Here is a 23,957-nt window from a genome sequence, read left to right on the forward strand (position 1 = left end):
TCAAAATGATTTATGGGGACTTAAAGGCCATTTGTTTGGATGCTGAAATGGACTGTTCCGACGGAAAACCAAGAAAACCCCCCAAACGTAGATATTAACTTCAAGTTGTTATCATTTCCAGCTGTTACGATTTGTCCCAGTTTGTGTGTAGAAAAAGGGAGTTAAAACACGACAAAGTGAGTTCTTTTGAGCTTACTATGCAAAGCTTTAATAAAAGTCAACTGTTCTGTACTCAAAATGTGATGCTCTCTGGCTACATCTGGTTTGTTTTGGTTCCTGGAGTCTTCAAGGTCGATAGCAGACACTGGACAATGGGCTCGCGGGAAAAGCAAATTTGTGATTGATCTCAAAGATAATAACTTTTTCAAGCGCCCGCTATTTATAGAGAGGACTCCATAGGACTTATGTCACCCTTTCCTCCCGTCCACCTCAAACATATCATGTAAGTGTTATTCTAACTGGTTGACTTCAGACTGGGTCAAGGCTGAGTGGCTTTCACCTCAGACGCTTCCAATGGCAATTTAGACCACACAAAAAAAAAAGGGGAAAAAAAGTCAAAAGAAACTATTGACACTTCTGCTTCAAGTATATCCTTTTGCCACTCAGCAGAAAAAAGGTGTTGTTTTGAGTTATTTATGCTGTTGGAAAAGACTTGCACTGTATTAGTTTGAGCCTTTGCATGTCGGCACAGGTTGATATTTTCCAGGAATTCGGTCTGCAGAGCCAACAAGTGTTGAAGACAGAGGTAGGCTACAGAGGGTGAAAGCGCCAGCAGCGCTCTGCTGAAGCAGCAGCACCAGCAGCGGCGGCAGTGGTGGTGGCGGCTGTGGAGGTGGAGGAGGAGGCATGACTGTGAAGGCCAGGGCCATTGCAGCTCCGCAGACAGTGGATAGATTTATAGAACCCCCCCCATATTAATACGGCTGCCTCTGTGTGCCTTTTTCAGCGGCGAGGTGTACTTTTCCACACGGTGCCCCAGGAATGTGCTGCATTTGGAGATGTGTCTGTCTTTGCCTGCTTGATTGTAAAACACACAGAGGGGGCTAATGAAGGGCTGCCAGTGGAAGTGGATGTATGTCACCGAGCAGACACTCGTTTCCTTGGATCAATCATGGATGGGGGGGGGGGGGGGGGTGTCTGGCTCCAGGTAGCATCTTATTATCATACAGGGACAAAGGAGACCCCTGAGTGAAAGTGAGGGGGGAGGTGGTGGTGCATGTTAGTTTGCATCTGCCCGAAAGCAAGGACATTCTTCTCAAGTCATGAACTCCCCCAGCTGTCCGCTTTCATAGTATACAGTTTGTCATTACTGTTTGCCTGTCCCAAAATCCTGCATTTCCAATGTCAGCTGCTTTAAAAGTAGGTGATTGCGGTTTTTGTCGGCTCTTGGACTTGAGGGGAAACTATGTGACTTCTGGAAACAACCATGTTCCACTCAAGCAGCTTCAGTACTAGGGGGCCATAGCAATGGGTCTTCATCTTACTTTTTTGCTATTTGTGCGGCCTCTCGGTGTAGGTGGGCTACCTTCATGCAAACAGTCACCGAGTTCATACAGGGAGGGAGAGAAACAGAGGAGAAGGGAGGGAGGGATGGAAGGAGGGTTAGAGGGAGGTAGAGCCTTCTGCTGGCAACCTGATATCTGTGCCTCCGGTTCTGACAACTAGTCGTTATCTAAATAGAGTTGCTTACACAAGGTGGATCTATTCATAAATTTCCACTTGTGCTTTAAACCCAGCTTCAGATTTTATCTGGCAGGGGTAATCACTCTAATTACAAGCACCTCAGCGTTAGCTTCCATTGTTACAGCGCATCGCGTGTTGTTGGGGATGAATCAATGATATTTTGTGAGGTTGAGCCGGAGGGGATGGAAGTTCAGTTGTGGCGTGTGGAGCATAAAAAGGGGCCTCCTTGACTTCAGTGGCAGCACTCAGTAAATAATGTAATTACTTGCACCATTTCTTTCATTGGATAAACATATACTTTGGCTCTCTTGGTGGCCATTAAGGCTTCACGTGGTGATTAACTATTATATCCGGCAGGTCCCCAGGGTTGAGAAAGGGGGATTGGTATTATTTTGACTTGAGTGTTTTGGATGGATTTTTTTCCACTTCTCTTGTTTGTATCAGCCATAAAACAAAAGCTTTTGGGAACACTCAGAGACCAAGTCAACAAGTAATACTGTTTTTGTGTATGCCATGCTGGAATTCCCTGATGTAAATTGAGCCCTTTGTCCTCAATCAAATACGGGCTGTCTAGTCACGCAGCCACTCGCTGGTGGAGTGTTTATGATATGCGGTTTGACGGTATGAAATCCCCCAGGAGCAGGCCAGGCTCTCCTGGAGCCAGCAGGGTCCCATTCTGCTGTTCAGACACAAGAGGGCGCTGTTTGAGCAGCACTGTCCCTCTGGTTTCACGGCTCCACGCTTCACAGGAGCCACAGCAGATGTCTCCAGTCTCCAGGATGGCCCACACGTGGGGAGGCTGAGCACCAGAGGGGCTCCCGTCCGCTCAGGAACTCACTCAGGTTCCTGGGATTCACTAACAGCCTGGAGCTCATGCCCTTGTCATGGCCCTCTTCAGCTAGCCAATGGTGGTCTTCCTGCATGTACTGTGGATCAGGTAGTGCTTGGACTTGTCAGGTCAGCTTGCAGTGTCCAGCTGCTTCACCATGACGACCTCTGTTAGTTGCCCTCTGACTATCTTCACCTTCATCTTGATGACCCCAGACCAGCTCAACGTAAACGTAAAAAGTGTTGTTGTTTTTTTAGTGTCCTCTCCACAGATCTTTGTCTCTCATCCATTTTACTCTCATCTTTCAACATCCTTTTCACAGCAGATGACATATAGTATCTCTCTCTATCTCACTCTCCATCTCTCTTTCTTTCTCCCTCTGTGTCTCGCTTTCTTTCACTCCCCTCCCCATCTGTCTGTCTGTCTCCCCGGCCTGTGTACTCACAAAGCCCCGGGGACACTCTTCTTGTCCCCCGTCCGGAAACACGCCATTTATGTGCACTTTGGTGAAGTCGTAAAAACGTCAGTCACGGGTTACATTTGATCCCTGTCTGGATAAACAGCATAGTTTCGCATGATTCACAGGAGGCCGTTCATGAGAGGGGAAAACTCCAGACGGCTGCATCCCACTCAATGGCTACAGTTAAACCCCTCACCACACTACCCCTTCAACAATACAAACACACACACACACACACACACACACACACACACAGAGGCCACCCCCATACTTTTCAAACTCTAAGACACAAATAAAAGGAGTTGAGCCAAAAGGTTTTTTTTTTTCCCATCAATCTTTTTTTTCACATAAATGACTGGAGAGGAATAAAGGGCAATTCAATGCAAGAAAGCAAGTAAAGGCACTGTGTTTGGCAAGGTGTCAATCTGATGTGTATGTGTGTGTCCATGTATTTGATGCGTTTTGATTCCTTAAGTCCCATGTCACGCTGTTGTTTATCACATGACGTCTGCAAGCTGCAACTCACTTGTGTGTTTATGTTTTATTTTTTTAATCAAAGCTCGATAAATGTATTCCTCCTCGCATACCACGTTGGTGGTGTCCATTTGCAATGTATACACAAGTGTACTCACACAATGAGCAAGAAAAGCAAACGGATAATTCCACCCAATTAGCGATTCCTAGGTGTAATTCCAGCGGTAAGGAAAACAAGCAACGCCCTGATTTTCCTCAATAGGTCTCCTCTGAGCCAGCTGGTAGCTAAATATCTGAACCAGGGATCCCCCTGGATAGCAATTTATTAAACGACTGAACCACGCACACAAGGTAACTCCCTGGGTTGCACGAGATGTGGGTCCACACTTGGCCAGTAGAGGGAGCCTCTGTTTTCCTTTGGTTTTCCCACCGACTCACGTTTTCTTTGAAACTTTATCGGGCGGACCTCCATCCCACAGCAGAAACTTCATCACTCTGTCCTATTAACATATTGGCTATCTAAAAAGCAAAGTAGCCTACCTGCCATTTGAACCCAATGCCTGAAGTTGTCTTAGCCTAAGTCATCTTATTTGCATTATTCCATTCTAGTCTTGTCAAAGAGGGAAGAGCACTCTTTCAGCTGAGACTGTTTCATTTTATTGATTGTAGCCTAGACGAACTCTTACATCAGGTCTTGGCCGTGCGCGCTGGTGGATGGAGGCCTCCTCAGCTCTGAGCCTCTGTATCCATGGGGGGCTTGGCAGGCACCGAATCCAGGATGGAGGCACTGGGGAGTGCCGCCGTTTCTACCCGTCGCGTCTCTCTCTCATCGTCGGAGCGTTCGAGCCGCGACCTCAAGCTTGTCCTCCGCACGTAAACAAAGACAGCGGCGCACAGCAGAATCGCCGCGCTTTGCTCTCCTTAAACAGCCTATTCCTGCCCATTATCAAAACAACACACGCCACACACTAGGCCTAGGCCTACGACGTAAAGACATGTTGTACCACAGACAGACAAATAGATAAACATACAGACAGACAGACAGATAGATAGATAGATAGATAGATAGATACTTATTTATCTCGAGTGAAATGGGCTATAGGAAGTATTTTATTTAAGATGTAGGCTACAGAAACAGACTCATGGCCTGTGAGTTTTGTCAGTGTTTTTAGAATATAATTCAGAAATTACTCTGAAAATATTGATCTCCCTCAAAAACTATTTCCTGAATTTCAGTCTCTCCCTTTTAATCAAAATATTATGCAAAAATGTCGAGGTTGGGCCAATTTATCAGCTAGGATGTTTTTTGTTTTTTTTTATTGTGATGAAGGGGTTTGTCAACTTCCTTCCACAACAATCAGATTTCCTCTCCTTGTTCTTGTGGTGACAAAATCAGTGGAATCCTCAAAGCACCCGACACTGTGGTAATACTCAAATGCAGTTAGCTGTTAGTTGTATCACATATCCCTCAAGATATATCATTGTCCCATAGCTGGACGTTGTTCAAAGGAAGAACAAAACTTTCTCTAACCCTTATTCTCACTAAAGACAGGCTGTTACTTATTACCGCATGTCTTCTGGGAGTCCCTGTAATTGAAATGTCTCTTTTTTTTTTCTTCCTAGAGCTGTTTCGCTCAGAGTTTCACCTCTTTTGCTGCTCATGTATTTGCTTGTTAGAAAATTGTTGCTGGGGGAGACACTAGTAATTGCACAACCTCTTCAGCTGTCTTCTTTTTCTTCTTATACATAGGGCTCCCTGCTGTCCCTCAGAAAAACCAGAGTACAGCACGCACACAAACTTTTTCATAGCCACCCATATCTCATCCCTTGTTAAAAATAGATTAAACTGACTTTGACCTATTTTTCATAAATTAGTCTTATAGACCCATTGGATATAAGGCTATAAACAGGACTGTGGAATTTCTAAGTGTTGGAAAAGCTGTGGCCAGGTCTATTATTTCTGTTTCCATAGTTTTCCCCAAGCTCTGTGAGAACCTGCATGTGAGAGCATTATTCTCAACGTTAAGCAATTTAAGCCCTTCATTGGAGAATGAACTTGGTTGGCCACCATTGTAAAAGATGTAATGAGAGGCATAAATACTCATCCAGGGTGACCTGAAAGAAGAAGAATGTGCGTGACCAAAACCCCCAATGCGGTGTACAGTAGATCATGGCCTTGACTTGACAAAAGACAAATTGCACTCGGAGCTTTGTAAAATGTCATTAACAGGAAAAACAACATTATTTAAAAGGAAAAACAACACAGTCAGCCACATCACTTCATATCTTATTTTGCTAATTGCTGTCAACCAGTCAGTAAAATCATTCCCAGATTGTGTTTTTTGGTGACTGAAGCATTACAAATTGAAAGGTTGCTTTGTGCTTGGGTGATGCTGGCTGTCAAAAATATGTCTCAAAAGTCCATTAGAGCATTATAACACTTCACACACTGACAGTGGGAGGAATTCAACAACAAAACACTAAACCTCAAGGTTATGGCTCTGAGGAGAGTTTCTTCCAAACTCTCCTAACTCTCCTAGCATGTGTCCGCAGAGGTATCAAATGACTGTTGCTGTATGTTGAGGATTATTGCTGAGGACCAGATAAAGATTTTATGGGCAAGCAGTAAAATTTATGCTCACCATAACTTTATTAAATAACTCAAATCCTGCAGGGTTTTGCGATCACAAAGTTGAGCTGGGGGAAACAATGACTATGCGTTCACTTTTTATTTTGTCCTTAAATTAATATAATTGAAATGGAATTCCTGGTGAACACTGGGAAACAATTAACATCAGAATGTGTTATAATGTTGACCACAGATATCTTTGGCAATGACCCATGCCAGATGAGAACCTTATTTTGTGTTGTTGTTTTTCTCAAGGTTGCAACATCACAGCCAGATGTTTGAACAGAGTATGTCCATTCTAATGCCTGTGATGGAAGGGACCATCACAAATGAGTTACAAAAGTAGAACAGGGACTGAAGCTAAATTGGCCTTGCTGGTAATTGTTCACTCACATGTACACCATGTAGACAGAGCACCCCTATCCCCAGTGGGCCTTTCGAATTCCCTTCAGAGTCTCATGCTGTTGCTGTACTTTTCCAAGGAACGCATCGCATCGACAATGGTTGAATTGAATTATGTGGTTTTCTTCGTAGATGCCACTGCTCCAACAGTCTGCACTTAGTTCCCAAAATGAGGGACTTCAAAGGGCCATATGGACGGGAACTCCTGGGGTCCGGTGTGTCAGAGCAGCTCCCCTCTCTTTGAGCTCAGCAACACTTCATGTGATGTGGGGGGTAGCTTGGGAAGGAGTGGGAGATGGTGACAGATCTCAATGAATAACAGTCTCTCAGGGCAACTGCTCGAGCAATTAAATTAAATTTACTCTGGCCCACGACCAGCAAAACTGAGCTTTGATTTAAAATACTTTCAGAATTGATAGCCTATTGCCCACAAGTATTTAGCAATTAGGGCATATTGTTACATGGAGTGCTATTGCAAAAGTCTGTGTGGTGTTTGAGTAATAGATAAGGATCTTTTTTCTCATTTAGTGAGGCTATTCTTGTTCGAAGACCCACTGAAGTCAATTGCATTATGTTGAAGTTGTAAAGAAAATCTAAAATAAGGTGGTGATTTGATATCAGTTTCTGAAGATGATCATCACCATCAGCATCATTACTGGTGCTTGTGCACCTCCTGAAATCAAAGTCCAGAGCAGGGAAAAGTCTCTTTTACTTTTGTGCATAAGGGTCCTCCCTTATCTTGGTGATCTATTTCTCTTAACGAGGCACTTGTCCTTCTCTGTCGCAACTTTTTTTTTACTGTCAAATGACGTAGAGGTGGGCTGGCAGTGTGCTAAGTGCTGTGGTTTACAACGCTATCAGGATAAGCATAACATCACAAGTAAAGGAGACTAGAGGCAGGAGGCTCACTGAGACTTAATGGACCGCTTCCCGGTTGTAACTCAATGCGGAGATCATCACGTCGGAGCAGAAGTGTCACTGGACAGATTCAGTAACGCCGTGCGTTTGTAGAGTGTTCATTCATTCACCCTCTCACTTTGACACCACTTGAAGAACTTTTCCGAGGCACCTGAAAAGTGGAGACACCTGAAACTTCTTCGTATCACAACATCGTTTGCTCCCGCACACCTTTCTCACTTTGATCTGCACAGAGATCTGAGCTCGATTTGGACTAGACCCTTCAACCTGTCAGCCACTGGGCAGAAACTCACCTCCGGAAAAGCGTTTCTGATCAACATCTGTCATCTTAAAGGAAAGATAGGCTACCTGCCGAACGCACAGATTTTGGCGAACTAGCAATATAATGGGATTCTTATTGTTTCACGTTTTGTGTTCAGTGATGTTCGTCTCTCATATTCTTCAAAGGTAAGTCAATGAGATTCCCTTAACTGTTCTACAAACTTTCCCAGAACAAATAACACATTAGTAACTTTGGCAATAGAAATGAAATATCAGACTAAATTCAGTAAGTTGTTTTTTTTCTCTGCGTTTAATGAGGACACAATATAACTTGTTAACCGAGACGACTGTTAGGCTACAACATGTTTTTGCATGTCTACCGATGATATATTTAAGTGACAATCTTGATAGAAGGTGTTCCAAGGTTATATCAGATATAGAAAGACACTAATACATTCCTGATACAACAGCTCTGTGATTAAAAAAAAAAAATTGAACAACGAAAACATCTGCGAATGCCCACTGTTGTAACTGTTTAAACTCGTTTAAACTGACACGTTTACAGTAGTGGTGAAGAAGACCTGTAAAATTTCTCCAGCAAGGTCCTACATGTAATTTGGGCAAAGTTTGTAAATAGTATTAAAACTCAGCATTTTCATTATGTGTAATGTGTTATCTTTTTTGATTGTGTAAACAAATAAGCTGTTTTACACAGTAGTTACCCAAAGCTAAATGAATTACAAACAGTTGAAGTGTAACTCAGACAAAGAAATGGCTAAGAATATAAGATAATCAAATTATAATGTTCAAGTAGGTTGTGTCTGGTTGTGTAGGCTAGTGTATACTTTTTTCATTGGTGTTGTCCTGTTGACAGTTACTCATTCTCCAGTTTGAAGCTGTGTTAAATGTGATTGCTTGCAAACATGTTTCTTCTTGGCTTGCACGAATATCCATCCCATCCCAAGTAATCTTTACTATGTTAATAAATGCAGACTCAGACCCAACTTTACCAGATTCACTGTTCTCCAGTGCCTCTCTACAGTATTCTGTACTGTATACGTTTTACCCAAGAGTTACATCACAACTCCTCTCTTCTCCAGGGCAGGTTCCAATGAGATCTTGAGGCTAAAAATCCTCAACCCTACCGACCCTGTCCTTGATGCCAACTCGGTGTGCATGACCCTCCCTGGGCTGACCAAGAAGCAGATGGAGGTGTGCATGAAGAACCCCGATGTGACGGCCTCGGCCATCCAGGGCATCCAGATAGCCATCCACGAGTGCCAGCACCAGTTCAGGGGACACCGATGGAACTGCTCCAGCCTGGAGACCAAGAACAAGATCCCCTATGAGAGTTTGGTGTTTAACAGAGGTACAGTGCACACACACACACACACACACACACACACACACACACACACACAGACACACACAGACACACACACACACACCACTTCTCTAAGAAACACACACATGAAGTATCTCACACACACACACATACACACACACACACACACACACACACACACACACACACACACACACACACACACACACACACATGGGCACACACAGACACACAGACACACACACACACACACACACACACACACACACACATACACACACGCACGCACGCAGGCACACACACACACACACACACACAGGCACACACACACACACACACACACACACACATACACACAGGCACACACACACATACACACAGGCACACACACAGTGTCTAGTAAAATACCGGAGAAGTCTTTGCTCCAGGCAATGGCACACCAGTGTTCGCATGGCAACTTTTGTTCTACTTCCTGGCTACTGTGCCACATTTGCTTGCTCTCGTTTTGGAAGCCTGCAAACCTAATTCAGTTTTTGCACCGTCAGCGATGGCTGTCACCTCATCACTGTTCCATAAATATTCAGACTGGCTAATGCGCATAGACAGCACAAGGAAGACGAGAGCACAAAAAAAAAGCGGATTAAAGAGGGATACGCAATGTATCAGTAGAGTTATATCAGAAACCGGCTCGACCAAGCATGAATCATAGGTTCCCAAGCTTCTGAATGTCAGAAGCCTTCCTGGGCCCACCTCGGACCGGGTACCGAGAGTATGAAAATATCCCGGCAAAAGCACACAGACACAGTGGGAGCCCGCTCTCTCCGGCTGAAGTGCTTTTTGCTCTCTGCCAGTGCAAGTGCTGTGAATTTGCTTTCAGCCCTTTCTCAACTCTCAGTGGCAAAAGCATAAACCTGTTTAGTTGGTTTCTGTAACCCAAAGTGACAGTTTCCTTCAATCTTTAATTCATTTTCCCACTTCCCTCAGCCATCAGCGCAGCCGGGCGTGCCTCTCACTTTAAATTATTTGTTAGATTGATTTGTTCCAGGTCTCTCGTTGGCTCGGAAGGAAATCTAAAACAGCATTTTCATGTCCATGTCTCCCCGCTGCTTCTAAGTGCCATTCGCCCCCCATGGAATCATGGGAAGCTAGCACGGAAAAAGCTGCAGCTGATGTAGTTTGTGTTGGTAGTTGTTATATAGTGTGTGTGCTTGTGTGTGTGTGTGCCGGTGTTTGTGGATGGTGTGTATGTAAGAGACAGAGAGAGTATGTTTGTGTGTGTGCGTGTATGTGTGTGTGTCTCTATATGTGTCTGTAACTGTCCATAGGTGCATGCTCACTCACTGGAGAGTTTGAAACTGATCAGCTGAACAGCATTCAGCTATGTCTAAAAAATGCTCCAAAGCAATCAGTGAAGCAGCCCTGCCTAAAGGGATCATTTTCTCTCTCTCTCTCTCTCTCTCTCTCTCTCTCTCTCTCTCTCTCTCTCCCTCCCTCCCTGTGCACTGCAAATTCCAGACGCTTGCTGGTTCACACCTGATTGAAGTGTTAAGGGCTCATTAGTCATGTACCTTATCGGTGATGGACCAAACTGGAGGCAGGGGTGAGCCGAGGTCTAATGATACAAGTCCCAATCTGCGGCGAATATGCTTTCCAAGTGTCTGACGTCGGGTCACGGCCAGTTGAAAACTTGTTTAAACTTGGCACACTCTCTGACTCTGAATGAGCCTTTTCAAATTAACTTAGGTGCTGCAGCGGCGATAATTCAGATTTCTGACGAAAAGCTTGCGTTGGAGAGTAAACAATGTATTACAACACATTTGTTGTAGCCAAGATAATCTCATTACAGGTGTACATGTTTTCAGTGATTTGTAAGATGTTTTTTGAGAGTAAGAATAATAGTGAGAATGAAACTTTCTTGTTGAGGTGTTAAAAGGTTAGACAGCCTCAGTTGAAAGAGGCATTGGATACTGTAAACCAAATGGTTCAAAGGAGCTGATTCTATGGGCATGTGTGTATGCTGTTCTATAATATCACCAGCTGGGCCTGTGAGTGATTCTGGCTTTATAAGACCTGAACTCATTATTGTAAGGGCCATTATGGCTTTAGTGTCAGGATTTATGAAGACACCTGTGGCCAAGAGGGAGCTTCGTTTAAAATAAGTGGAGACACTTCAACCTTGTTACGGCTTAAAATAACAGCCCTGTTCATTTTTAATGTACAGTAAAACCTCACCATGTTTGCAGTGTTGGTGTGTTCTGTGAATGAGCACATATTGGCTCCCCTCTTGTTTCTGAGCCTCAGTAAAAAGCTACATAAAATGCACAGTATGAAAGCAATGCTGCTGGGCCAGATGATTACAGCGGAGTGTTGCTGCAGATCAAACGCCTGCCAACAGTAGTCAGGTTAATTGTAAACACATTGGGTGTGGGTTATAAAGTGAGTGACGCTGCTCCCCACAGGCCTCTCCTGTAGCCTCTGCCCTCCCTCTCTCTCTCTCTCACACACACACACACACACACACACACACACACACACACACACACACACACACACACACACCTAGTGCCACGTCCATCTGCGGAGAGCAGTGGCAGGAGTCTGCTTTATCTCAGAGGACGTGGGACTGATCCCTGCCATTTGATTTCCCAGATGTCCCTTCCTCTCTCTTTTTCTTTCTTTCTTCTCTCTCTCTCTCTCTCTCTCTCTCTCTCTCTCTGTATGTATGTGTGGTGTGCATGCGTGTGTGTGTGTGTGTGTGTGTGTGTGTGTGTGTGTGTGTGTGTGTGTGTGTGTGTGTGTGGTGTGAGGGGGAACATACTGGCACTGCAGTCAATCTCACATGAGAAAAAAAAGGCACCATGGGCCCCATGTGGTTTTCCCCTCCACTTCTCTGATAGCGATCTGTCTCTCCGTGTGTGCACAGATCACTGGGAGAATGAGTGGGGCACTAAGTAGGGGAACAACAAAAAGGGGAAAAAATGGAGGGAGAGGAAGGGAGAGAAAGAGGGAGGGAGGGAGAAAGGGAGGGAGAGAGAGAGAGAGGGAGGGAGAGAGGAAAAAGATCTGAGTGTGTGGCACGGTGGTCCCCTTGTGCTGATAAGCTTCTCTTTTGTCCCCCTTTTGTCCACCCCCCACCGCCTCCCCTGCGGGCAGGTTTCAAGGAGAGTGCCTATGCCCACGCCATCGCAGCGGCTGGCGTGGTGCACGCCGTGGCCAACGCGTGCGCCATGGGCAAGCTGAAGGCCTGCAGCTGCGACGACAAGCGGCGCGGGGACGAGGAGGCCTTCCGGGCCAAGCTGAACCGTCTCCAGCTGGAGGCCATCAACCGCGGCAAGGGCATGTCGCACGGCGTCATGGAGCACTTCCCAGCAGACGCGCTCGGCCCGCAGGACTCGTGGGAGTGGGGCGGCTGCAGCCCCAATGTGGAGTTCGGCGAGAAGTTCTCTCGCGACTTCCTGGATTCGCGTGACACGCACCGCGACATCCACGCCCGCATGAGGCTCCACAACAACAGAGTTGGCAGGCAGGTGAGAAGCTGTCTTTGAAGCTGCTGCGATGCTGTGTCTGTGTGCGTGTGTGTGTGTGTGTGTTTGTGTGTGTGTGATGCTTACAGAAGTGGTGTCTGTGTGTGTGTGTGTGTGTGTGTGTGTGTGTGTGTGTGGTGCAATATGTAGCAGTGTGGTATGCTACTGTGGTAGAACTGTGTGGTTTGGGTGCTCTATGACACACCGTTGGGCGCAAGGGGTTAGGTTACCTCATCTGTTAGAAATGACAAGCTCAACTTACTCACCTTTGTTTGGTGTGTAGAAAGTAAGGATGACCGCTCCTCCCCCACGGACACATTATAACCGTGACACATGCATGAGACAATGAAAAGGGTTTCTCCAGTAGCGTCCTTCCTTTGATCTTGATAGCGGTATTGAGGTAGAGCTGGACAGCTCACCACAGTCAGCCTCGCTAGAATATGGACAGCTGCTTTCTTCTCAAATACCTTACAGTGTGAGCCGCGTGCATGGGCTCGGGATGACCCCTCTCTGTTCTCTTTTTTCGCCAAGGGACCTCCACGATGTCCACATTTTTATCATTCTCCAGTTTCAAAGCAGAAGGTCTCCCATCACAAACGCCTGGGAGAGGCAAAGCGAGGGGGGGGTTGTGAGCCATAACTCGTGTCTGCTCAGGCAAACATGCGCTTGCGACTTAGACATGCTCAATTACATCCACTCATGAGATTTCAGGTCCTGCTTCATGCTCCTCACCAGACTACCCCACCCTCCCACCCTCAAAAAAAATGGCAGCCACATGCAACTAAACAGTGAGGTGAGAAGCTACTATTACTCATAAGTAAACAAGCGGGCCTCCCTCTATCTCTTTGCCGTCTGCTGTGGTTATCCCCAGGTCAAGTCCTCGGGGGGGGGGCGACGTGTTGTTGGGCGTCACAGCGAGATGCTCGGGGATGTTCTGTGTTGTTGTTGCTCAGGCGTTGAACTAATTGGATAATGTGAGCCAGATTAGCGGGACTTGCTGCGCTGTAAGGTGAATGGTTTGAACTTGGGGGGATTATAGTTGGTGTAATAATGGTGCACGTTCTGAGCTCTGAAGCTTAGTTCTTGCTGCGCCGAGAGCACCACCCTTGTTGCTGCTGCAGCTTCTGTTAATTCTTCTAATGCCACAGGTGCTCCCACTCTCACCGGAATGATGGAGAGTTATCTCACTGATAGCACAACCAAAACATTCAGTGTTGCTCTTCTCACTATCACTACCACCTATTAATGATACAGGCCATTCAAATGACTTTGTCTATGTCTGTGTCAAGTGCTTTGAGTAGCCAGTTGTGCTAGAGAATGCACTATATAAATAGTTACTTTACATGTTTTCTTGTAATCAGTGTCAGTGTCCTCTTTGATGGGTCTTTTGTACCTGCAGGTAGATTAAATCTTATAATCAAATTAATTCTACCATTAAAACCCAGTGATAAGACGTCCTCATCCCACGGCCTGCCCCAATCTGGTTTTATCTGGCGTCCATAAAGCTGGCCTTTAAATGATAGCGATACAGCTGTGATTGCACCCTGTGCTCTGATTCGCGCAGTGGGATGGGCAAATTACTCATTGTTTGCTGCTTCCTCCTGTGTAATTTGTCCCTGTATCTTTTCATCGGTTTATTTCGGGTTTCCTTGATTATTCAGACAAAACACAAGTGCCACAGTTGCCCGCCCGCCTGCCTGCCCTAGAACAAAGAGGCAGATAATAGCGCCGCTCTCCCCAAAGGAGTTCCCTATAAAGCTCTGATCCCGTGTGGTCCCACGAGTGTGTGCATGGCATAAACACTGGTGTAAACACAGACCCACAGAACACACACACACACACACACACACACACACACACACACACACACACACACCCTCCACCTCGGGTGGCCATGTGACAAAACAGTGGTGATAAACAGAGGACGCCGGGGACAAGCACACGATGATTTGTGTGTGCATGCATGTTGGTCTGTGTGTCTCTCTGTGTGTGTGTGTGTGTGTGTGTGTGTGTGTGTGTGTGTGTCTGTGTTTGCTCAGATGGTTCATTTAGTGCAGAAGAATTGAGCTTAGTTGAGTTATTGCAGTATGAAATGGAAGAAGGGGCTTTTTGATTGCGCCGTCAAATAATGCACGGCAGTATGAGAGGATGCATTGTTCAGGCACATTGTGGCTCCATGTCTGCCAGGAAGCCTATTTGGCATCAAACGCCAGGCGTGAGGACAACACTACGGCTACTGAAAAAACGTCAAAAGCCGCTGGCACGTCGTCAACCATAATAATATTAAGTCAAAACACGCACATGTCAATCCAAGTATCTGTGGTTGCGAAAAAAACGCCCTCTCTATGCGTCAGCGAGCGTTTGTAACCAGACTGAATGAGAAGGCGCTAAAGAGCGGCGTGCTCTACAGACTGTGGCCAGGTGGACGCCCACTATCGAGGAGTGGTGTTGGCAGGTGAGCCAGGGTGGCACATGTGTTTTGACACAGAGTCAATTAACCTCCATGACCAGACAGTTGTTGAAAGCAGCAGGATACATGTGCCTTTGCCTGTAAGGGTCAGATTACACACACACACACACACACACACACACCTGATATGGACACCTTAACCGGTCTCAGATCATGCAGGGAAGCATGGCAGCTCTCTAAGTGAAGAGGAGTGTATTTGAAATGTGGGTGGATTATGTTGCCTACTCTACACTGTTCTGTGTCAATGGTACTTTAAAATACAGAGCAGATGAACCCCCCTAATCAGACAGAAAACACTTACAGGTGAAGTCGAGAATAACACCCCCTTACCCCCCCCCCCCCTCCCTCCCCAAAAAAGCAGCCTTTTGTGAAGGAATGCGGTGGTTTTAGTGGGGTATACATGTCGTCTCATGCCCACCCTCTGGTTCTCACGACGTTCAGTCTTGTTAAAAGCTCTAATTAGTGGCTGAAGGCTGTTTGGAAACAGATGTTTAAACCCAGCAAAAGATTTTCAACATCAAACACGGCGGAAAGTAAAAAGAGATGCGCCCTTCCTTCCCCAAATACAACTTTAAGTTGACTTTATCGAGGGTAAGAGGAGAGCAGTGCCGTAGAAAAAGGGGAAATTTCGCTCAGGAGTGTGTTTGTGTTCTCTCTGTGTGTGTGAGTGTGTGTGTGTGTCCAATTTGCCCGTGTGGTTGATACATGTGAGAGAAGAGAGAGAGAGAGAGAGAGAGAGAGAGAGAGAGAGAGAGAGAGAGATAGAGAGAGCCCTGTGCATGTCTGTGTGTTTACAGTAGTTGCCGATTACATGGTAACACTTGCAAAGGCAGTAAATTACTTTACTCATGTTTTCATTGGATCAGCACACTGGAACTGCTTTGGTGAACGCTTGGCTCCTAGGCCAACAGCCCGTCTCCATTTAGAACAAAGAGCGGGACAGAAGCTCATTTAGGGCCTGAATTATTTTAAGAAATGCCTCCTTTTTTTCCTCTTGAAAGGAACAAATGACCGCGGAGTTCTTTGCTCTGGCGTTTTAGCCTGTGACTCTGACAGTCATCTTCATTCTTCATTAAGTGCGCTTTGTGGGAGTGGAACAGACAGATTACCTTGACACAATCAGATGGCACCTCTGTGATTGCTTTTGATGTGCACACAGTGAGTTTTTTTTTTTCTTTCTGTTCCGTAGGAGGTATTCATTGGCATCAAAGCAAGCCACAGCTTCTGTGGGCTCAGGCGATTCATCACATTTAGGCAATTAGATAGTGCAGCAGTGGACGCCATTTGGGTTATCAGGCTGCCCTGTCATGACACAAGGGAGACCTGTAACTACCAGCCTGGACCCAGCTGGAGCCGGACACTCCTCGGGGGGAGCTCGGCTGTATGTGGCACGGAGAATAGGGCAGAGACGCACAACTAATGTCCACTCACCCATTTTGGTACAACCGATGCAGGGAGTTGTTTATAAACAGATACAAACTGTGTATAAACCTCATGCTTTGTTGATCTGTTGATCCTTGACAGGCCTCAATGTCCCCATCTCTGTAACTGCACATGTGCTTTTATAGCCATTAATGGTCTGTTTTATTTAGCAGAGCATTTGAAATACTGTGGCAGTGCTGAGATTTAATAAGAGTGTTTCCTTTAAACATGTTCCTTGAGGGACAGGATTGTCACGTTGGTGCCAGATATGTGTCTAAAATGAAACAAACAAAAAAGCAAAGTATGAATATTTGAGTTTGTGTGTAATGTGCTGAATGTCTTTCCAATTTGAACCAATGCCATTATTGTGCAATAGATGAAATTCAAAACAGACCACAGACCGTGACCCATCCAGTGGTCTGGGGACGTCACTGGTGTAACTGTCTTGATTGAGTCATAAATCCTTTCAAACAAGAGGATGTAAATTGAAGGACGGTTTTCTTTGTGTGCGTGTGTCTGTGTTTGTGTGTGTTTGTGTGGTGTGGTGTGTGTGTGTGTGTGTGTGTGTGTGTGTGTGTGTGTGTGTGTGTGTGTGTGTGTGTGTGTGTGTGTGTGAAGGCGAAGGAACTTTGAGACCCATTTTGGATTTGCCACTTACCGAATATTGCCTGTGGTCCAAATGTGCTACCAATATGTCTCATTTGATCTCAGTCTGGTGCCAGTTTATGGGGCAGTCTGTCTCACTCTTCTCCAATTAAAGTGGCCCAGATGTGCGTGTCTTGCAGGTCTCGACCAATGAACGTGCAGCAATTACTTCTGAAGTTTTTTCTGTCTTTTAAGCATCTACGCTGTATGTCTGAAAGAACACACATATTAACGTGCACATATACGCAGACCCAATTATCATGCATTTGAGAATGGAAATTGTAACTCCATGACTTGTTGTATGTAGAACACATGGCACACAATGGTGGCTAACATATGTAGTGGGTATGCCCAATGCTACAAAAACAGTATTCAAAGGGATATTCAGAGGAACAGCACATACTTTGGGTCAAAATATGTCTCCCTCATCTTTTGAAAAAAGTAAATGGAAGCTTTGATTATTTATGTTCACTGACAGTCCATTTGCTCTGATGAGACCCACTACTGTATCTGACATTTTAGCATTTGGGGTTTTTTGAAGGACAACATCTAGTTTCATCAATTCTATTAATCATCTATGATCTCCTATATGAGAGTGATGGGTTGATATGGGCATGTTATTCTAAAGACCTTGGCCTGTGCCAAAAGGCGATATAGGTCTTGTGCTGACATCTGAATGAAAGACAGACAGAGATGCTAATCTTGATCGGATGGCAGACAGTGAGATGAGGCCCCAGTTCCTGCACTTCTCTGCCAGTCCCCTCAGGACAGACAGCCTTCCAGCCGTTTGAGGCTCTCTCTCCCCAACCCCCTTTCGTCTGTGCCTCTATCTCTCTCCCTCTCTCTCTCGGCCGCCTTTGCTAAAGCACAGTTCCGCTTCTGAGCGGGTGTGATATATCACCGGCCTGTCATCACCCTTGTGAGCCACTTCCAGGAGAGTTCTTCCTGCCTCTGTTCCTCTTCTCTCTCTCTCTCTCTCTCTCTCTCTCTCTCTCTCTCTCTCTCTCTCTCTCTCTCTCTCTCTCTCTCTCTCTCTCTTTCTCCATCTCTCTCTCCCTCTCTCTCCCTCCCCTCCAAAACCCCCCCTTCACCTTCTCGTTCACTATCCCCCCTCTCTTTCTCTTCCTCTCTTCCTTTCCTCTATCTCTCTCTCTTAGCTTCGCCCACACCATCCCCCATGGCCCCAGATGCTCCCAAACTGATCCCCAAGAGGAAAGAGCACAATCGGCCTGCTCTCCTGCTATCTGCCATCTGAACCACTGCACTCCCTGTTAGCTTGGGTCAGAGATGTCCAAAGAGCCACGGGCAGGGCACCAATGTGGTCACGCCGCCAGCCAGACGTTAGCTTCAGCACCGTACATCCGTCTAGGCGCGCAAGCATGCACGCGCCTGTCAAAAGCCACCGGCATTTGAATATCCCTGTTTGTGTACACCCGCGCCTGCCCCCTGGGGCTGTAGATTTGCGAGGGCTTTTCCTGTTTGAGGCCCCAGCTCCTCTCCTGGAACAATCAGGAGGCGTTGATTACGCATGACAGGGACGCCCACGCCGGAAATGGGGATGCAAAAAAAGGGCCGAAAGAGTCAGGTGCGAAAAACAGCTTAAGTGGGATTTCGAGGGGGCAGTTTAAGCATTAAGAACTTAAGTGGCAGCAGATTCGTGCCTGGCTGGTGTTTTGTTTGGCTTTGTCTGTTTGTTTTTTTTTGCGAAATTGTAATTGCAACACCGGGGTGGCTGGATGCCGTGCCATGTGGCGCGGTGGTGATGTTTCGCAGGCGTTGTTAGCCTGAAGCTACAGGAAGCCCCTCCTGTCTCCACCCCTCAGTATTTACGCACGCACGGTAGAAGCTCTCCAGCAATGCCCCCCCCCCCTTCACTGCTTGGGCACACCTATGCCAAAATAGCCCTTGAAATGGAAACCCTTAGCACGCAACGCCATAGTTTGAAGAATTCATAGCCTACCTGCCTGCCACAGAGTATCTTGTGCTTTTGGCGTCAGTCCAAAATGACCTTAAGCCTTGGAGGAGGGAAGACACTGTCCTCAGCTCAGACATGCAGCCCTGTGCTTGCTTTGATGGATCACAACTCTGCTGAATAGTGGTTTCGTCTCATTTCTACTGAGGGAAATCAGGGGAATAAACACCATTAAACCCTAAACAAAACAATGCTTTGTGGGTCCACCCTGTGATTCCTCCCGTCCTCCCATGAGTGGCATGAAATAGTGAAGTCTCATCTTGTTTAGCGTTGCTGATGACTTGCACATTGAAACCTACAGTAATCCAGGGGGTTTTGACAGACAAAACTCCCATTTATCTCCCAAGGTGTTGTGGGTCCCGCCACCCCGCTTCTGCCTCCGCTGGCCGATCGCGTTTGGAGGCCTCAAAGCCGGCAGAATGTGGGTGTGCTGGAGGGGAGTGTTTGTGCTTGCACTGTTGATAGGGGCGTCTGCTGGAGCGTCTGTCAGTGTGGAGGGTGGTCCCCTTTTTCCTGTTGGTAATTGGATCTAAAAGTTTATAACTCCGGCTGTCAGGCCAGAGAGCATTGTTGAGCGAATGGGAGGTCTGTGTGACTGTGGAGGCGGAGGTGGAAAGGGGATGGGGGGGCGGGGGTGAGACACCCTCGCCCATGAACTGAACTTATGAAGGGAGTTTTTCAAAAGCACTCACAATGTTGTATTTTGAAAGTTGAAATGGAATGTGATGTGTGGGAATTGTAGTTGTTGTACCCCCTGGTTTCATTTGAATTGTAGTTTTTGTAGCCCTGATTTAATCTGAATTTCATGTCACTGAAGAGGTGCTTGATTGTTGTTGTTGTTGTTGTTGTTGTTGTTGTTGTGATTGCTTCTGAATTTACTATACAGTGACAGCATAGTCTTCAATTCAGGAGACGTTCTTATGTAATAATCCACAAAATATTTCACATTAATACATCTTTATTATGTATATTATGTGTGACTGTTTTGTGTGTGTGCAAACCTCAGGAAGTGCTCTGCCTTGGGCTTTCATTCTGAGCATAATACTGAGGGTACTTCAGCCATTTCTCTGTACAAAAGTTTGATTGACAGTATGCATGACACAGTATGCATATGCTGGACTGATGTCCCCTCTTCTGTGCAGGTCGTGGTGGACCACATGAGGCGGAAATGCAAATGCCACGGCACATCAGGAAGCTGCCAGCTGAAGACCTGCTGGCAGGTCACGCCCGACTTCAGGACGGTGGGCTCGCTCCTCAAGGAACGCTTCAACGTCGCCACCTTCATCAAGCCGCACAACCGCAACACGGGCCAGGTAGAGAACGCCAACTCCATGCACCCCAACGCCCACAATCACCACCACCACCACCACCACAACCACAACCACCACCGGCGCCGCGCCAACTACAATGAGCTGGTCTACTTCGAGAAGTCGCCCGACTTCTGCGAGCGGGACCTGGGCTCGGACTCGGCGGGCACGCAGGGCCGCATCTGCAACAAGACCAGCCCGGGCATGGACAACTGCGAGAGCCTGTGCTGTGGCCGAGGTCACAACATCCTGCAGCAGACGCGCAGCGAGCGCTGCAACTGCAAATTCCACTGGTGTTGCTACGTGGTCTGCGAAGAGTGCCGAATAACGGAGTGGGTCAACGTCTGTAAATGATAAAAGAAAAAGAAAACCTATAAACCCTAATAAATGAATATATAAATATATATGAAAAGAATGACAGACATTAGAACTAGAGGGGGGAGACTGCAAGGATAACCTTCCCTTTGCGATGGACTGCCAGTTCCATTTTTAGAATGGAAAGCATTAAAAAAAAAACGAGACAGGGATGTGCGAGGAGGTGCGCACCCAGCGTGTGTGTGTGCACAGAGCATGTGTCTAACCACAGTAGTTCAGATTGAGCATTTGGACCTGCACTGCATATAATAACCTTTCAGAGAAGTTAAAAGATAAGTTAAAAAAAGTGATACAGCTACGGTGGGTTACATTGACATCTGAGCGCTCCTTTAGTTTCAAAATGCGGATCTTAACAATTTAATAATGGCTCGGGATTCCGGTACTAGGAGAAGAAATTTGTAAGAAAACGAAAAGGCAATAGAGAGAAGAAATTGCCTTTAAATCCAACATCTTTTGTAAGTCCTACATTTGCACAGAGCCATCATTTTACAGAGTCTAGTAATAAACTCTGTTTGAGTGTTATAATGTGGTATCATATACCAAATGAGATTATAATTATAAGTTATAAAATGTCAGCATGTCTCTGCAATTATTCATTGATTGTACAGTTTGTGTTATAGTCTGTCATTTCTGACTCATGCAAATACTGCCTATCTCGGCTTTATGGGAAAAAGAGATCTGTTCCCCTCTGTGTCTAGGTCAGTCAGCCCGGCATCGAGCCAGTGAGAGAGGTGGCTAGAAATACTTTGGCAGTGCAGCGACCAACCAAAATGATTACAAAACACAAGCTGCACGTCAAAAGCAAGAGCAAAGAAAAGAAAAGAGTTGTTCTTGACATGTTGACATTCATCACACATCATTCTGCCTCCGAAGAGCTCATTGGACTGTTATCTGACCCTGTGGGGGCCCGGTCGCCGCGGTGTGATCCTGTTGGTTGGACTTGCAGGGCCGTGCCTCACATGTCAGCGCTCCCTTTGATGAGACAGGCCGACGGTGAACACACATAATTGTATTACCACATGGTTAGGGCCACACCCATACACAGAGGCGGATCCCAGCAAGCACACCCATCCTGAACTCTGGTAATCTTCAGCTCTGCCATCCCACTCACGCTCAGGCCAGCCAATGTGAAACACAACCAAACCGTGTAGATACAACTGATGTCGTTGTCGTTGTTGTTGTTGTTATTGTTGTTGTTGTTGTTAGCAAAAAAAAGCACTTCTGCCTTCACGTACACAAGCACAGGACATTCATTATGAGATTTATTTTTCTTTTTATAAAATGTTAAAAGGAGTGACAACACTTAAAGAAAAGCCTCCTGGACAATGATTGTAGATGCTCTTTATCATGACCAAAACTTCAGGCTCATTCAGGAGTGCCTATTTCGGAGCTCCATGGTCCAAGTGCCATTTCATAATGCAATGGTGTGGTAATATATACTCACATGAGAGTCATGTCTAAATTTGTTGGATTAACTGGAACTTGTCCACTGAGTGAAAATTAGCAGATAGAAAGGGATGCTTACATTTATAAAGACAAGGCTTATATTTCCGGAGAAATTGTTCAGTAATGCCCGAGATCTGATAAAAGCAATACTGTTTTTTTTAACATCTTTATCTAATCATTTTGGCCATTTAATTGTCCAAGCGTTATCAGTTGTTCTAGACTAGGCCCTGGAATGTAATTATAATACTAACTGTGACAACGCAAACATGATTTTTAATGGCATAGATGCAACTACAGGATGCCCCACACTGTTGCAATGACTGACCAAGTGAGTGGTGTTCTTGAGGCCTGCTATCCCGTCCAAATTCAGCATAAAAAGAGAAAACATTGAAAGACCTGTATAAAAGCCCTGTATCTGCATTGTAATGTTTTAATATAAAGATTGTGATTAAGTTATACAGTACCTTTCCAATACCTTCTATACTATCTGACAAAGTCCAGTTTAATGTGGATGTGTGCTAACTGATCTAAACAACAAAGTTCAACTCACACATCTTCTAGCACAGAGAAATTTGAGTTCAGATCAGCTCTTTGCATGGGTGGGCCTGTTATATTGACTGATGTAAAAAAAATGCTATGTGGAGAGAGTGTGCATTTTTAATAAAAAAAATGTATAATTTTTTATTCATGATGTAAGTTATTTTATTTTGTGGATAACTTAATATTTGTAAAACAATAAAGAACCTAAATTTAAAAAGATGGAGATGGTATTGTTTACAAAAAATAAATGATATACAAAATGTGTACTTTCTGTACAAGTGAGGACATAGATATATAGATAGATAGATAGATACTGTAGATCAATAGCTAGATAGACAGACAGATAGATAGATAGAAAGATAGACAGACAGATTCACACAGTGTGTTTGTCTTCACCTTGTGTTGTTAATGTCCCTGTGGTTTGGCCCTGGTGTTCTATGGAACTGCTTGCGTGCAGAGGGTGAAAAAAAAACCCTCGGTGAGCTTCACAAGCCCGGGATGCTTTTTGCTCCCTCATGTAAGATGATGTCACCAAGTCAAGTATAAGGATGTGTTAGCTGTGCTTTCAAAGTAAATAGTGCACTATTCATGCGCCCTCTCAAACAGAAATATTCTTATCTAAACACACACGGCAGGGGGGAGAGAGGGAGGGAGAGAGAGAGAATGAGAGAGAAGGGGATAAAAAGCTCTTTCCTGTCCTGCGACAGCAGTTCAGCGCACGTCGGCCTTACGTGTTCCCATCTGAGGGTTGATTGAACTGTGAGAACATGTCCTTCCTGTGAAGCCAAAGTTGACGTTTGACATATGCCTCTTGCAATCTGCACAGCGATACCCGCGGGGCATTTGTTGGTCGGCAGGGAGTTTCATCGAGAGCCAAACTGTTGAGAGTTAATTGTTTCTATCTTTATATAAACATGCAATGTCATTATTGTATCTTCCTGAAGAAAAGTACTGGGAAGGTGACTATTACATTGCTCTTCTCAGCAATTTCTCTGCTTTCCTTTATGCTGTGACAAAGGTTGGGACAGTGTGTTTATACACATGTTAAATGTTTATGAATGACCATTCAAACAAACAAGTCTGGATTGGGGACAGTGGAGTTGCATTTGGTAGCAGTATTGTTATGTCACAAAAACTACATTAGTTGACATTCTTTCTGGATGTAAAATGTCTGTTAATTCATTAGAACATGTTATCTTGAGCGCTGATCTGAAGTCTGTTTAAGGGACAGACATGTCCGCTGGAAATGCCAGTG

At 45.5% G+C, this 23,957-nt stretch overlaps 1 protein-coding gene across 2 annotated transcripts; it reads left to right on the forward strand.

The window, feature by feature from the left end:
* Positions 1 to 7,358: 7,358 nt before the first annotated feature.
* On the forward strand, positions 7,359 to 22,846 carry wnt10a (wingless-type MMTV integration site family, member 10a). Of its 2 annotated transcripts, none has more exons than XM_042084506.1 (4): positions 7,359 to 7,842; positions 8,757 to 9,025; positions 12,155 to 12,528; positions 20,177 to 22,846. In XM_042084506.1, the coding sequence occupies exons 1-4, from the start codon at positions 7,781 to 7,783 to the stop codon at positions 20,693 to 20,695; spliced, it is 1,224 nt and encodes a 407-aa protein (XP_041940440.1). In that variant the 5' UTR covers positions 7,359 to 7,780; the 3' UTR covers positions 20,696 to 22,846. The 2 variants fall into 2 exon arrangements, with proteins under 2 accessions (XP_041940440.1, XP_041940441.1); XM_042084507.1 differs by having other exon boundaries at positions 8,762 to 9,025.
* The last annotated feature ends 1,111 nt before the right edge of the window (positions 22,847 to 23,957 follow it).

Source organism: Alosa sapidissima, chromosome 2 (genome assembly GCF_018492685.1).
Source record: "Alosa sapidissima isolate fAloSap1 chromosome 2, fAloSap1.pri, whole genome shotgun sequence".
In the NCBI taxonomy this organism is placed as follows: domain Eukaryota; kingdom Metazoa; phylum Chordata; class Actinopteri; order Clupeiformes; family Clupeidae; genus Alosa; species Alosa sapidissima.